The sequence below is a fragment of the Ursus americanus genome, chromosome 15, assembly GCF_024610735.1.
Source record: "Ursus americanus isolate L20-20 chromosome 15, mUrsAme1.1.p, whole genome shotgun sequence".
Taxonomy (NCBI): Eukaryota; Metazoa; Chordata; class Mammalia; order Carnivora; family Ursidae; genus Ursus; species Ursus americanus.
This window is the reverse complement of record NC_142141.1, coordinates 6847094-6864501: the sequence shown is the minus strand read 5'-3', so window position 1 is coordinate 6864501 and position 17408 is coordinate 6847094. Positions and strand designations below refer to the sequence as shown.

Sequence of the window (17408 nt, the reverse complement as noted above, 5' to 3'; positions counted from 1 at the left end):
CGAGCCAAATACACATGCTTAACATGCATCTGGAATGGTTGCTTTAGAGGGACTTGAGTCTGAATTATACTGCTTGTCTTTTGGAAAGTTTTATTTAATTTTTTTGAATTTGTCTCATCAGAAAAACGGAAGTGATAATACCTATCCCGTGAGTTTGTGAGACTTAACCCTGCAAGTAGCAAACATTCTGCCCATGTTAATTCCCTGCATCTTTGTGTCTTCCTCCCTGACTTTGGCAAAGACATTTGCCTCATGTGAGCCTCACAACAATCCTGTCAGATAGCTTGGGTATCACCCTCATTTGTTGGGGAAACTAAGGCCCAGAATAGCTGTGAGTATAGTCCTTAGACTCATCCAGCTGGTTGAATGGTGAGGTCAAGCCAAAAGCCCAGCTTTCCTGACTCGTGTTCGGTGTTTTTTCTGCTCTTTTACGCTGACACCTGAATGACTAAGAGAAGCGGGTGTTTGTGTGCTCAATAGATGTTCTTAGAAACGCAGCAGCCCTTCTTTGATGGCAGCATTAACTAGAAAGTATTTAGGCCTTGCGCTAACGTTTATGATTTCTCAACTTTATTCTCGTTCTGAGTCCTCGCTGTTCAGGCGGTAATGTGGTACAGTAGAGAGAACATGGCTTCTGTAGTCAGAGCTCAGTTCAGATCTCAGCACTGTCAGTCCAGCGCTGTGTGATCCTGGGCAAGTAACTTCATTTCTCTGACCTTCAGTTCTCTTATCTGTGGATTAGAAACAAGAAATAATATTTAACAAGGTAATCGTGAAGATGAGGTGAATGAACAAATATAAAATGTCTTACACCTAGTAGGTGCTTGAGAAATATTAGGTCATTCAAACCTGTCCTTCAGCACTTGATGACGTGCGGTTGGCTACATCTTTCTAGTTCTATTCTGATCTTCTTCATCTAAAGCAGACTTTCCTTAGATTTCTACTAACTGGGCTCACTGTTTCTTAGAATTGAATAATTTTTTTCTTTCTGGATAGTCTATTATGAGTCTTTTATAATTATTTTTTATGAAATAATATTAAGTGATAAGAAGTTCTCAAGTTATATCCAAAATGTAAAAGGGGTCAGTTTTAATTTTCTACTATCAAGGCTTTAATAGTAAAGAAGTTTTTGTCTTAATTATAAAATTCATTTTTCCTTTCCATAGCTAGAATATGTATAAGATAGGAAAAGTAATTGCACTGGTTAATAATGGATTATCATTCTTAACAGAATGAAAGACATTTCTGTAGGAATACTCTTTAGAAATAATATTGATTCTTCATAAATAGAAATTGATGCCATTATAGTTCAGTGTTATTTTATTATTTATTATCTATTGATAAGACAATTATATTTCCCCAGATTCCTTAACTTCTATTACCTATATCCTTTTAAAAAAACTTGTGAAGATAGATGCCGTGAAATTCATGCTAAAAAACCACACGGTAAGTCTTACTTCCTTTCATTCATGACCAGAATTTTCTGGGTAGTTTAGGGAAAGCGTTAGTAACTTTGGATGCTCTTTCACTTTCATTAGAGTGAACACTTTCCCTTCCTTGGAATCAGCGACAGTTACAGTCTCAGTGACTTCAGGTGCCGAACCACCTTCTACACCGCCCTCACTCGCCTTCTGATGGTAGACCTAGGTAAGGTGAAGAATTCATTCTTAACTTGATTGATAAGGACTCAGCAATATACTTGTTCAGTTAAAGGATCAGACTACTAGTGAGTACCATATTTAAGTTACTAGAATTTGCCATCTTTGACAAGTTTTCTGCAGCTCTCCGTGATTTGAGCATCAGAGCCAAAAGACAAATCTTTGTATTTAAAGTGGTATTTTTCACTTCGAATAGAACCCGCATTAATTCTTTAACCTCAGGATTTTTTTTCTGGGTATCCTTTCATCCATTAATTTTACTGCTATGAATCTAGAAGTAGTCTTAAATACAGAAAAGCTTTACACACAAAGATTTTCTTTGTAGTGACGTTTAATCTAAAGAGAAAAATGGAAATGTGATAGAGAATTGTAAAATTATAGCACATCTACTTACCTGATGGAGTAGTCAGTAGTCTGTCGTCATTAAAATTAGGATTTGAAGGCAGTGCAATACATGACATTTTATATTATTAAGTGAAAAAGCTAGGTGTTAAACTGTGCAAATGATATGAGCGTGCCTGGGGTGTGGGTGGGGAATGCATCCTAAAAAGGCTTAAATGAAATTCTTTAAAAATGTTAAATGCTATTTTGTGATAGCAAACTATAGGTGGCTTTTTCTCATTTTTAATTACTTGAAATTTTCTTTAAGGTGTTACTTTTATGATGGGAAAAAATATAACTTCTTTAAAAATTTTTCCATTGAAAAGCTGAAGTTAGCTAGACATATCCACAGGTAGACAATACCTGAGGATTTTTGTGGTGACCATGTTACTCTGGGTTCCCATTTCCCCCCCATGTTTGAATACTGCAGGTTAAATTAATCAGTTTATAGACACAAGAAAGAGTTCAATCAATGACAATATCATCCTTAGAGGATATAATACTCATGATACTCTTTTTCGTCCTTTCTCTTGCAATGTATTGATTGATCCATCAACTTAAATATGAATTTTTCAAAAACATGATCATACAAAAGGAAAAAAGATAATTTTCTTTTGCACATAAAAGACATTGCTCCTTGTAGTAGAAAGGTGACTAAACCACCCTCTGTTCCACATCTGTATTATTTTCCTGAATTTCAACAGAATAAATTACCAGAGAGACAAACAGCCAAAAGTTGAGAGAAATGCATCTAGAATGATTAAGGAGCTTGGTGGGATTGATTCCTAAAGAAAGATTAAAAGAACCATGTATGTATAACTTGGCTAAGTGACAACTAGGGCTTGAGGCAAAGAGAACTGTCTATAAATATTTGAAGAGTGTAAACCAGGCATGCAAAACCCAATCATCTGCTACCTTAGGCAAGTGGGAGATCTGAGTGACAGCTTTGCATACTGCACCCGGGCCTGTGTTACCTCTTGGCTGCTGCACTGGAGAGAAGAGGAGCAACCCGACTCTTGTCATTGTCCTCAATAATCATTGAGAGAGCACATTGTACTGTGAGCTCTGAGGACAGGACAGAAACCAGCCAGGCATACAGGCCCCTGCCCTCAAGGAGCTTGCCCTCTTGCTTTCCTCCCAGTTGTCCAAGCATTAAAGAAGACTGTGTCTAGATCCTTGTCTAGACTGAATTTACTTCCTCAGGCCTTAAAAAAATGCTCCTTTAGTGACCCTGTCGGGCAGTGAAAGAAGTGGGGAGACCAAAGTTAAAGAGAACTAGATGGAGGAAATTTCCTAGAAGTAGGTTCATGTCACACACATTTTCAGGACCTGGAAATGGACCGGGTCAAGATCCTTTCTCATATAGTCATCATAGACAAAAGAACCTTCCATAAACCTGTGGTAGCTTAAACAACAGGACAGCGCCACCGGTATTCACAGCACACCCACACTTACCATTGTGACGATAACTGAGAGTCGTGATGGTGCCCGGAAAGACCCTGCATTACACACTGCCACTTTGAAGATGACTTTTATTCAGTATCGCTTAATCTAAACTGTGAGGTATGAGAAGCTGAAGTAAAATATAGAAATTTGAATAACTAGAAAAAGATTTTATTAGATTTCTCAGGGTTAGATTCCTTTGAATTGCTTAACCCATAACAATATAAAGTATAAATTGATATTTTTTTAGGTTCTCAGTTTTTTCAAAATGGTGAATATCTATTACGTTGCAAACACGTTTTAGGTACCCAGGGAGAAATAGAAACTGACTATGTGGGAGTGCCTGGTGCGTGGTAGGTGCTCCGTACAAGGAAATTGAATCTGGGTATAGATAGGGTTAAAAACAATGGCAACTACAGTCATGGAACTTTTACATTGTTTGAAAAGAAAGTCTTTATTAGTGGTTTTCACTTTTTGAAATAATTAAATGTATATTATAAGCATCAAGGGACGATGTATGGTATATATTACCAGAGCTTCCATTTCTTGTTAAGAACCAGAGTTGCTCTTCTTCCCAAAATACACTGAGCTCCTTCAGGGCAGGGACTTGGCCTTTTTCATGTTTTCTAGCACTGATCTCTTCTTGCTACATTATAGGTGCTCAGTACATATTTAGTGAATGAATATCACATAAGTATATTGCAGCCAAGATGCCATCATCATTGTTCCTGAAATCAGCAGTTCCTGCCAGGGTCTTTCTGGGAGTAGCTTTGATCATTGGCCTCTCCAAGACAAAACAAATCAAGTGGCTGACTACTTTCACAAGTGATCAGCTACTCTCGGCCACTCTTGTGCTCGATTAATCGCTTGTTGCTCTCTGTTCAAAGTGTTATTACTTTATAGATGATCATTTGTTCAGTGTTGCTGAACACAGTTTTATTATTTGAAGCCTTGTCTCACAAACTAGGTTGATGAGAATGTTGCTGCCAGAGTTCCTGTATGTGTGGCTTTATAGTTTTCTATTGTGTATTCACTGTCATGGAAACAAAGAAAAAAGAGATGGTTGCCGTTGTCAAAAGAAGCATAGATCCATCTGTTAAATGAAAGAAGTAAAAATATTAGGTAATGAGAATTCTTCTCAAAGAAGAATTTGGGAAGAAATTTTTGTATCACTGATTTTTTTTTTTTTTTTTTTGGTAAAAATCAAATAGAAAAAAACACCTTAGCAACCTGCTTGCAAAGCATGGGATGTAATTCTTGGACTGAAATATAAAGCGTATTCTAATTGAATCCAACAAACTAAGCTGAGTATGTTGGTATGAGCCATACATGCACATTGGAGTGATTAGAAAAGGGGAAAGAAATTGGGTGTCACATTAATTGGTGTTTACTTTGAAATGCATTTTGGTTTCTAGTCAATTATTTGTACTTTGTATGAATTTAATTAGATGCTGTGTGCCCCAGGTTGTATTTCAGATGAAAATGGGGGTTTTTTGGCAATAAACAGTTGTGCCATTTTATCAAATTGCTCCTTGGCTACACTAGATGAAATGTTCACTTGTATAAAGAACAGAATTGAAAGCATTTCATCATCGGAACGATGGTATTTAATGTTGGCAATGTATTTCTGTATTCTAAGAAATTATAAAAATTAATGCAAAAGCTCTCTTCGCAAGATAACAACACATACAGAAGAAAATGGGTGGCCGTCCATATGTGCACGCATGTTAGCCCTTCCAAGAATCACTTAAAGTTCCCTAGGTTATTTTTAAATTAACTTTGTCAATCTAATAAACTAAAGGAAAGATAATATTACCCAAGCCAGTAAATGGAGACCCTCCAGGGAGCTGTTCAGTATAAAATACTTGAATAAATAAAACCTTCTATTTTGTTTAATTTGAATAGAGGTGAATTCAGTTGACAAATATTGGAGAAGGGAAGTGTGGAAAACAACTACAACAATGCTCTTTGTTTTGTGGAGAACTGAATATTATTCATTGCAAATGAAGTTTTTACCAACCACAAACTTAGAATTACTCAGTGTCACTACAATTGTTTTTCCTTGGTGTCACTAACAGTTGCTTTCCTTGGCCTTTTTATGATTGCTCCTTACCCTGAACTACTCAGATGAGAAGCATGTTGATAGGATCTGAGTGAGCAGTGCTTTCTTCAGATACTCAAACTCCAAGAAAAAGTCATATCTTGTAATGATCAAGGGAATGTTAATATTAAAATGTTATTTATAGACATTAAGAGATATTTTCTCTTTAGGGAGGGGCGTGCTGTAACATTCATCTACCTTTGTGGCTTTTAATAGATAATTGGCACCTGAAGATATCCCTAGCTTAAATTTGAGGAATTTTAAATAAAAAGAAATGACTTGAAAAAAAAGGGAAGAGTATCCTAGAAATAGCTTCTAATGGTAAAAGTAAAAATATACAGAGGAAGGAAACTTTCCTTTTCTTTATTAATAATAACTAACATTTGTTTATAAATTTGTAGTCTGCAAATCACTCTCACATACATTATCCTATTTGATCCTCACAACAGCCCACATGAAATAGGCATTATTGCATTGCTCATGCGTTAGAAAGTTGAGGTTCAGTGAGACTAAATGACTTGCCCAAGGTCAGTCATATAACCTCTAGCCCTGTGACCACACATTCTCATTCACTTCTACTACTCTGTTACTTCACCTTTCATATTCTCAATCAATTAGGAAAGGTAACTTTTTCTTTTTCATTTTTATTTGAACTGTTTGGACTGAATGATTGATTTGAGGCTTGAGGGCAGTGAGAAGAAGGGAGAAGGAATTACTTTCCAAGCTTCTATCAAATAACCAGATAGATTCATGTTTATTATTTGCCCTGTATAGGTATATTATGGTTCTCTGGTCAATGAAAGTCAAATGTAGATTTTAAAATTTGTCCTCATGTCCTAATAATTGGCCAAAGCATATTTATTCTCATGGATAAAAAGAACACAGAGGTAGATGACCCAGAAGGGTTTAGCAAGTGAGAAGCTTGATCAGAAATAACTAATGTTCTGATAGATAGGAAGAATACATCAATATATCACCTGTGTCCATGACTTGGCAAAGACTATCTGGAAAATAGACATGGGGGGCGGGGGGACTGGGCAATAAGGGGTAAAGAAGCAGCTGGAAATACTTAGAATCTATAATGAGATAATTAAGACTAATTAGCCGGCCCTGTAGGCAGAAAGCAGCCCATTAAGTCCAGATCCAGTTTTAATAACTTACCTGGTTTTGAGGGTAGAGAGTCCAGAGCGCCCCAGGGAATAAGATGCTTCAGGGATGAAACTTTTAGGGTAGTTTTCCTAGAAAAGGAGTACAAGGGTCTGCAATGGGCAGTGTACTTTTCTTCTGAGAACTAAAATAAACATTCTGGTTCCCTAGGGAGAGGAATTAAAGGGAGCCTCAATTTTTCTCATCTATGAAATGGAGATATCTATCATAAGGAATTGTTATGTGCTTTAAATAAAGAGGTGTGAAAAGGCCTGGAACAATTCCTATCACAAAATAAGTACTCGGTATATATTAATTAAGACAAAATTATTTATTGGATGTACAATCAGGGGCACTGACGGACACCAGGACCTCAAAATGAGGTAAATTCAGTACCTCTAATGCAGCTACTCTGCCTTCAGCCCCCGCGCTATGATTTTCCTACAGAAGCAGGAACTGATGACACTTCCTGACAGGTACTAAAACAGCCTGCCCTTCCTGAAGCCTTAGTCCTATCACAGCCAGCTGCACGTCCTAGGCTGTGTAGGGGGAAACTGAAATGAAAATTAAATCTTGGCCCAAGTTAGCTCTAGGTAAGCACCTTTTTCAAGACCTATTCTAATAGAACTGGAGAAGTGCTATCCTAATGAAACACTGGGGAACAGCAGATGATGCGGGCCTAGGCCTGCAAAAATCACTGGCTCTTTTGATAGGACCATTGGTGATTGGTTTTAAATAGATTATTTTCCTCACTCATCTGCCTCTCTGTCTCCTTGTTTGTCTCCCCTCTTTATTCTCGGTAGTTTGGAACAGAGAGCTTCATAACGTTAAATCTGATCTTTACTAACTATATTAGTTTTCTATTACTCCCATTACAAATAACTGCAAATTGAATGGCTTAAATATTACAGATTTATTATTTTACAGTTCTGGAGGTCCGAAGTCCAAAATGGGTCTCAGTGGGCTAAAGGCAAGGTGTCAGCAGGGCAGCGTTCCTTTCTGGGGCTCTGCGGAAGAATCTGTCCCCTTGCCTTTTGCAGCTTAGATGCCACCTGCTTTCCTTGGCTCGTGTCCCCCTTTCTCCAGCAACATCAGGTCAAGTCCTTCTGCTGCCATCTCTCTGGTTTTCCCCATCTACTTTTCTCTACCACTTTCAAGGACCTTTGTGATTACCTTGGACCCATTTGGATAACCCAGGATAGTCTTCTATTTTAAAGATGATTAACAACCTCAATTCCCCTTTGTTTATAACCTAACATATTCACAGATTCCAAGGATTAGGACGACGTGGGCATCTTTGCGCGGGGGGGGGGGGGGGGGGCGTTTTTCAGCCTACCATACTAACCGATCACTAATACCAAAGTATTTCACACAATAGTCGTCATATAATAAATCCCAGTAACTGTTGGCTATCATCATTTATTATTATCATAATTACTTGTACTATTAACTTCTCCTTGACTACTCCCTCAGATCCCCAGTAATCCAGCCTCTATTTGCATTTGAATTTGAGGAAATGAGAAGTTTCACTGTGGTACATACTTTTAAGGATGGAGAGAATTTTGTTGATGGTGGTTTTTTTGTTGTTTTGGGTTGGGTTTTTTGTTTTGTTTTGTTTTGAGATTCACATGCCATAAAATTCACCCTGTAAGTACAAGTTCAGTGGTATTTAGTACATTCAGAATATTCACAAGGCTGTGAAACCATCACCATTATCTAATTCCAGAATATTGTCATCACCCCAGAAAGAAATCCTGTATCTTGAAGTAGTCATTTCTTACTTCTCCTGCCCCCGGCCCCTGGCAACCACTAATCTGCTTTCTGTCTCTATGGATTTGCCCACTCTAGAAATTTCATATAAATGGATTCATGTAATACGTGGCCCTTGTGTCTGTCTTCTCTCACATAGCATAATGTTTTCAAGGTTTATTCATAGGTTAGCATATCTCAGTACTTCATTCATTTTTATGGCTGACTGATATTCCATTGTATGGCTATACCACATTTTGTTTGAACCATTGCATTTTCACCTTTTGGCTGTTATGATAATGCTGGTACGAAAATCTGTATGTAAGTTTTTGTGTGAACATACCCTTTGAATTCTCTCAGGTGTATACCTAGGAGTACAATTGCTAAATCAAATGACAGTTCTACATTTAACTTTTTGATTAACCACCAAACTGTTTTCTGCAGTGGCACATCATATTATATTGGCTGCACCATTTATATTCCCACCACTCAAGGGCTTAAATTATATAAAATAACCAATGAAGTGTCCTAAAAATAACATATCTGAGAGCCAATATGCTAAAAAGGTTACTGTTAGTATTTTAATGTGACTTCTCTGAAGGAAAAAAAAAAAATTGAAACTCCTAAAATGAATAACTTTCTGTTGAATCAGATCCTTAGAAATCCAGTAGAGGGGATTAGATTTGGGTTTTACCGAAAAGCTGAAGAATTTATCATTTTTATTATGCATGACTGAGAACTTAAACAATGTTATGTTAATATTTACTTTTCCTGATGACAATGAAAATATTAGTCTGTAAGTTGGCACTTCACCTTCAAATCATACTGGTTTTGGGGCCCTGGTCAGAAAAAAAAAATGAGCAGCTTTAATTATTATTCATAAAATGATCACATACACATTTGGCATGCTAAATATATGACTGCATACTTGCATATGAAGTTGTAAAAGAGTGAACTTGTGTTTTCTCCTTTCCTTTCAGAAGCAGTAATTGATACCTCTAAGAGTAATACAAATAAGGAAAAAAGTCTCTAATAAATGTTGCATAGAGTTTGTTTGCATGACATAAACAAAAATGACCAGTTTTCCAGCTTAGATAATACGATATATCACCTTGCAGTAAGAGAGGAATAGTGCTAACTGAAACATAAACATTTTTGTAGAAATAATGCACCAGTGTATCGTATTTGCCCATCTTAAACTCAGATGATTGCTGAGGAATCCCTTTCTCCCTACCAGAACCAGTCTGGTTGTTCTTCACGTCTTCTAACTTCATGCAGCTCTAAACTCAAGATTCTGTGACCCTGACTTCAGTGCCCACCTCGGATACCTTCCACCCCTTTAGAGATAGGAGGAAGAGCATGAGCTGGCAGTAAAGCTAACGGAATTGGGGATCCGAGTCCACTGACATGCACCAGCCCAAGGATGTTGGGCAAACCACTTAACCCCTTTGAGCCTTTCTGTTTGCATGTAAAATGAAGGAAATCATCATACAACTCCATAGGATTGTTGGGACCATTAAAGACTTGCAGCAGTGCTTGGAACCTAGGAACAGCTACATGGGGGTCTGTTAAGTAAATCAAGTATTAAACTCATTGCCTTCACATAATAAGCACTCAGGAAATAACAATTGTTAGTCAGTCACTACACAACTACTTCTTGAATGCCAGACCCTATTCTAGGCACTGGGGATGTAGTCATGACCAAAACAGATGAAGTTCCTGCACCAAGGAGCTTACATTCTATTAGGGAAGACCATGAATTTATATATGTGAACATACAGCCCGGTCACAGCGAGTCCCATAAGAAAAACAAAGTAGGTTATGGGAGTGGAAAGTGGGTGGGGGTCGGGGGTGAGTTTTGCAGTAATGTTTTAGATAGAGAGGTCAGGGAAGCCATTTCTGGGGATGTGACATTAAAGTAGAATTGCTCTTCACCTTCCTATCTTAGACTTCTCCCTGCACATTTTGGTGGCTTGTTTTCTGTGCCTTGATTTCCCCTGTACCTCCAACTTTGACTGAGGAAAGAGATGACTCAGGAAGTTTTTTTATCTATAGCTCTGTGTATTAAGTGAGGGGGTGAATGGTAAAGTCCTGAATTTGTCTTTGTTCTGATTAAATATCCTTACCTTGGGAAAGCTTTGTTTCCAAAGGAAGGGTATTAGGGTGGAGGACAACCTGCTGGTCACGCTTTGATCACTGTAATCACCTCTCTAGGTCCATATAAAACGCCAAACAACAAAAATGTTAATAACTATCATTTATCCAAAACCAGAATGCTAACAGGTAGCAGAGCCAGTATTTGACCTTAGAACCTTCAAAGCGTCCACTCTTCCTGTACCCTTACCTGCCTTGTTACCACTATTCTCATTAGTAATTCCATATTTAGAAGATACTTTATCTTAGGAGAGTAAGATTACGTAGCTTAAATATAAGGTACATATGTATTATTTATTTAAGGATTTGATAATGTCTGCTTCAGTTGGCTATTGTATTATTCATATCAGGTATTAAGAAAATAAGGGATTTTTAAAATTCACCTTTATTTTCATTCAAATACAATATTTCCCTAATACATGCCAGGCACCATTCTAGTTGCTAATACTATAATGCTAATGCCACCACTACTACTTATTGAGCATCTTCTATTTTTCGTGTGTTATAACATTTAATATTCACAAAGATAGATATTTTTGTCCTCATTTTGTAGATAAGAAAACTGAGACTCCAGGTAATTAGTGCATATCGAAAGCTGAACAGTAAGTGGTGGAGCAGACACTAGTTCTGTTCATTGCTGAGCCTTACCTGCCTACATCATTGTCCTTCACTGAGAAATGCAGAGATGCACAGTCTGAGCTCTCCGGAAGCAAAGCCAAAGATACTATCAGCGTAGGCTGATAGAGCTAATATTTACATATACACATTATACATTTTGTTTTACCTAATCCCCACAGTAACCCTCATCAAATGGTGGTAGTGGTGGAATGACGTTAGGCATTATTATTAGTGTTCGTAGCTATATGCCTAAATCTCTGCAAATTCGAGGCCGACTGATCAATGTTACCTATTGTCAAGAGCAGACAAAAGGCTGTGGCAACCCACAGGGAGAAGGGGATGGCTTGTGGTGGGGCCTTAGAGAGTACTTGCCGGCGAGCTTAGCTCAGATTGGGAGAGCCGCTGTTTCACCTGGCCTTGGAAAAATAAGACCTTCTGTAAAGGACTCTAATGTTATCACCCGCTGACAGAGGACGTAGCTAAGAGGAGTAGCTTGGTCACATAGCCAGTTGACAGAACAGGGTTTATAATCTGGTCTGCCTTACCCCTCACCTAGAGATCTGACCCTTGTTTAGAACAGCATACCAGGAAAGACTCATTGGCCTTTTGGTATCTCTTTGTGAACAAAGCTAAGTCCCTGATTCTTTTGAACTCTGGAAACAAAGTGCATAAGGTTAAAGGGGAAGGAGAAGTAACAAAAGATCAGGATCAGCCAGAGCAGCCATTCCTTAAGAGTTTGAAGATCCTCATTGTGCCATTGACCTTGTGTTACGTGGCCTTGGAGGTCAGTTTCCTTATCTGTAGAATGATGTACAGACCAGTGTTTCTCAAATATGTGCTTGCATCTGAGTCACCTGGAGGGCTTCTTAAAACAAATTTCTAGACCCCCACCCCCACCCCCAGAGTCTCTGATTCAGTAGCTCTGGGATGGAACCGGGAATTTACAACTGGTAAGTTCCCAAGAGATGCTGATGCTGCTGTGTCAAGGACCAAACTTGAGAATCACTGATCTCTTCTCTGAGATCTTGTTTCCTCTCTAATGCTCTGTTTAAAAAGTGATAGCATCGAAATCAAGACGTCTGGACCATTTAGTTTCAGTTCCCAAGTATGCTACCTTGAGTAAGTCACTTAAGCTTTCTCTGCCTGTTTCTTCATCAGTAAAGTGGGGGGCTCACAATTCCTGTGGCATAAATGAAGGAGAGAATCAGCTCTCTCGTTTAAAAGAAACCCCTCGGGGTACCTGGGTGGCTCAGTTGGTTAAAGTGTCTGCCTTCAACTCAGGTCATGATCTCCAGGTCCTGACATCGAGCCCCACATCAGACTTCCTGCTCGGTGGGGAGTCTGCTTCTCCCTCTCCCCTGGGCCTCCCCCCACTCAGGCGCTGTCTCTCTCTCTCTCTCTCTCTCAAATAAAATCTTTTTAAAAAAATAAGAAAAGAAACCCCTTGGGACGCCTGGGTGGCTCAGTGGGTTGAGCATCCAACTCTTGATTTCAGCTCAGGTCATGATCTTGGGGTCGTGAGATGGAGCGCCGCGTCGGGCTCCACATGCTCAGTGTGGGGTCTGCTTGAGATTCTCTCCCTCTCCCTCTGCCCCTCCCTCTGCCCCTCCCCCTGCTCACTCTCTCTAAATAAATAAATAAAATCTTAAAAAAAAAAGAAACCCCTTATGAAAAGAATACTATATAGATTATCAGTTGTGTAGCCAAGATACAGAAGCAACCTAAGTGTCCATCGATACATGAATGGATAAGGAAGATGTGGTGTGTACACACACACACACACACACACACACACACACACACACAACGAAATACTACACAGCCATAGAAAAGGATGAAATCTTGCCATTTGCAACAACATGATTGGACTTAGAGGGTATTATGCTAAGTGAAATGAGTCAGACAGAGAAAGAGAAATACCATATGATTTTACTCAGGTGGAATGTAAGAAAAAATGAATAAACAAAAAGTAGAATCAGACTATAAATACCGAGAACAAACTGATGGTTGCCAGAGGGAAGGGAGGTGAGGGGATGGGCAAAACAGGTAAAGGGAGGTGGGAGATACAGGCTTTCAGTTATGGAATGAATAAGTCACGGTAATAAAAGGCATAGCTTAGGGAATGTAGTCAATGACATTGTAATAGGTTGTGTGGTGACAGATTGTAGCTACACTCGTGGTGAGCAGAGCATAACTATAGAGAGGTTGAATCACTATGTTGTATACCTGAAAATAACGTAACATTGTCAACTAAAATATAAATTTTTTAATAAAAAATTAATAAATTGCTATTTATGCATATCCATGTTTGAAGTGAAGATTCTGTTTTGATAAAATCCTTGAGGAAACTGCTGTCTACATTTCAAGGGAAAAAACAATAGAAAATGACTTGTTTCTATAAAGAAAAGGAAGCTTAGTGCAAGAGGAAGTGTACCCATGGAGAATGTACTTAAAATCCAAATGACCCATGAGGGACCCCATCTTATTTGGCAGATAAAAGTTTCCCTGCTATCTATTTAACAAATTAATAAAAAAAGAACATAAATAAAGGGGAATAATAACTTAGAGCTATCTGGGCACCTGAGTCTGTGAGCCCTTTAGGGCCTTGGCACCTAAAGAGAAGGGGGAAAAAAGGATCCCTGTCTCTGAGGCTTTGAAAGTGGCTTTCCTTGAGGCGTTGGGGAAGCTCTGGGGGCAGTAAGAACTGAAGGGCTGAGATGCCTGGGGCATGCGTCTGTTTGATCCAATAAAGAGCCAGAAAAAAAAAAAAAAAAAAAGCTGGTAAGTAATTTTGCTATTTCATTTGGTGCAAAAGAGAAGGCAAAACACCAGAATATTCAATGAGCCAAACAAAGTACAAAATGCAGCATGAGCGTGAATGCAGTCTGACCCCTTCCCTGGAACATTTCTGCGCCTGAATGAAGCCCTCACTGCCTAGGCTAATGTACAGTAGCACGCATTTTAAACCATGGTGACCCTTTTGTTTTTCTGATAGGCGAAGATGAAGACGAATTTGAGAATTTCATGCTGCCTCTTACAGTCTCTTTTGAAACAGTATTACAAATATTCAACAACAACTTTAAACAAGAAGATGTAAAGGTGGGTTTGTTCCTAAACATGACGAAAGATGATTTTGCTCATTCTGGGGTATATAGATCCACAAGAAGGTTTCTGCATATTTGTATGTGCTCCGTGCTTCATCAGTCTTGCTTCCTCAACTGCAAGTGTCTTTGAGTTGTACTTTTCATGTAAGTGCTTCTTTAGTTTCTTACACAAATTGACTTTGAGGTCAGCGAGTGATTTTGGACAGTTTATGATTAGATGATTTATCTCTTGTGGCACTTAGTATCTTTAAAAGAACACTTCTCATGGGTACAGCACTTGAAGCATCCCTGTTCCCTCATCTACCCTGCACTGTATGCCTCAACATATTTATATGGAGGAATGCACACACATACACATGCGAAAACACTACATCTCTAAATATTTTTTTAAACAAGAATTTATATAAATCAAGACTTTATTAAATGGCTAGGCATATATGTATAAATAGGAGCTGGTCGTGAAGTATTGCATTCTTAAACTGAACAAAGTGATTAGGATAACAGATAGCTAAATAAGGTTTTTATGTGCCTGTGGGAGCCGTATTAGGATTGATTTGACAAGTCGGTTCAGCTGTGGCAACAGTCATAATATCTAAGACAACATTATGTTTTATTAGTAAAATCCTTAAGTGTAGCAAGCTGTTTGTGACAAAACAGTCCCATATTTTAATGTGGGGGGGGGGTGGGGAACACAAGATCTGCAAAATAGGAATAGCATCTTCTGAAATCATAATGTATCTGGGCTATATTAAATAGATTGACACTGATTATTATTTTTAAAAGACTAATAAATGTACTCTTGAGGATGCAGGCACCTTTGTCAGTGATGTTTGAGTCATATTTTATTGTTATTTGGAATAAGTCAAAAACATTAACCATCATTTTGCATAGCTTCTCTTGCTACCAAAAAAAAAAAAAGGAAAAAAAATTAGCAGTAAAAAGCCAGATAGTAAAACAAAGGCCTTTGATGATGATTTTAGGGTAATTCTTCTACCAAAAAATAATTAGCCAAATGCTATACCTTTTGAAATAGAGTTTTTGAAATGAATGTTTATCAACATGAAATAGTCATAGAATTTTAAAACCAAAAAGGACCTTAGAGATTTTCTTTGTGTTCATCATCTTGTGAAAACTCTTCACCAGAGTTTCTACTCAGGTCAGCTGTATTTTTTTAGATGTCTTCCAAATATTTTGAAGGACTAACAAAAACTTTGCTGCTTTAAGGTGGCCCTCGGTGCCCTTTATATCAGAAAGAAGCAGTGAGGTTGAAAAACACCATCTTTATAAAAATTACATTTGTCTCATTTGAAGACTTCATTATACTCCAAGCCCATTTTGATGTCGTCCCATCTAGTTTGATAGAAACCATCTTCCTAGAGTCATTTTTAATGGAGTTCCAGTGATATATCCCTAAACCAGCAAGTTCTTAACGACCCTGGAAAGTGACTGCTTGATTACACTTTAACGGTATTTGCAAATAAAATCACAAGTAATTAAGGGGAAATCTCCAGGCTTTTGAGCAAGTTTGATGCATGATAACTGCCTGATTCAGCTTCATCTAGAGTAATGCTGTGTAGGCAACAGCTACTGAGATCAATAGCAACGTAATGATAGCGGCAGAATTAAGTGAGTAACCTGAGAACTGTGCCTCAGAATGCATGCAGCTGCCACGAACCAAGGCCACACAGTGCACTCCGTGCTTCCGTCCTAAATGTTCATCAAAAGACGCCCTGCAGGAAAATGGAGTTAGATGCTCTTTATTGCTGATCGTGTCTCTTGCCACATTTATCAGGGAAATTGGATTAGCAGTTGGCAGCTGCAGGTAGACAAGATTCTGCAGTGATTAAATATGCAGCTTGGCTGCATTTGTTGTGACAGACCTTTAGTAAATTCTACTGTAAGCACCATCTGTCTAATTTGTATAAAGAAAACTTGGTGCTTTAAGCTACCGATAAAGAACTAAATCTGTTGCTTTATCATAAACAAAACTTTTGCACTAAATGCTTTTAAATGTAATTTATTAGGTTAAGGCTATTTTTCTATCATGATGAATAAATAATACATGCAAAAGTGCTTTCAGGTACTTCATTTTGCGAGTACTAGAGATAAAAACGGTTCTGTTTTGTTCTTCAATAAAGTATTTAGTATTCCAATCCACAGGAGGTGATGCTGTTAAAATATCTCTACGAAAATGCCGCAGGACTGCCAAATTCATTTAATTTGCAACCCTTACCAGCATTTTCTAACTCCCTATTTATAGATATTTTTCAAATGCGGATTTCAGGATGAACATAAGCAGCAAGGACTTATGTTGCCAAATTGAAATATGGTTGTGAGGGGAGGAGATGCTGCAAAACTCTTAAATTTATAGCTTTGTTTTCTTACTTAGTCCTAATAAAATTGAAGAGAACATTGAATTTTTGTCTTGGGTTTTTCTCTTCATAGTAAAGGGAAAAAGAAAGAAAATGCTGTGACAAATCCTGGCTCCAAAGCATTAGTTCAAAATATATGTGTTCCCCCTATAATTGTATCCATAGTAAAATATAGTCCACTACTCCCTTGACTCGTGCATCATTTTTGATTTGGCCATGACGTCATCGAGTTTAAGGAAAATGAATGAAAACTTCTCGGAGGAAGAGGAGCAGTTAAATAGGAACCTGCTATCTTTAGTCCCTTCGTAAAAACTCCACAATGTTAAATTATTTAAAATCCTTGATTTTCAGCATGCGCACATTAAAAGTTTTCGCACTAAGTGCCAAATGTTGCAAACAGCACTTTAACAGAATGATTTTGCTTTGATCCCTGTAGCAGTTCCTGAATAATTTATCACAGGTTATTGCCTTAATTCTGGAGAGGGATAGAGCAATAAAGGCAGATGAAAACACTCCAGTTGAAACACCTTGGGGCCTGCTCATTCCTCTGACACGGCTCTTTTGTTGGAACTATTTAGAGGTTATTAAGATGTGTCTCCAGAATTAAGAGTATGCTGTAAGGATGAAGACAGCCATCTTAATTCTAAAGACAAAGCACAATGACCCTTCACCTTCTTTTTCT

The 17408-nt window shown here is 38.1% G+C and overlaps 1 protein-coding gene across 4 annotated transcripts in view; it reads left to right on the top strand.

The window, feature by feature from the left end:
• Nucleotides 1-17408, top strand: part of RANBP17 (RAN binding protein 17) — a 319506-nt gene that overhangs the window by 229732 nt on the left and 72366 nt on the right. For all 4 annotated transcript variants that reach the window (XM_087867811.1, XM_087867812.1, XM_087867810.1 and 1 more), the window contains 3 exons: nucleotides 1383-1446; nucleotides 1539-1647; nucleotides 14246-14349. In XM_087867811.1, coding sequence (XP_087723937.1) covers nucleotides 1383-1446; nucleotides 1539-1647; nucleotides 14246-14349 — 277 coding nt within the window. The remainder of the gene's footprint in view (nucleotides 1-1382; nucleotides 1447-1538; nucleotides 1648-14245; nucleotides 14350-17408) is intronic.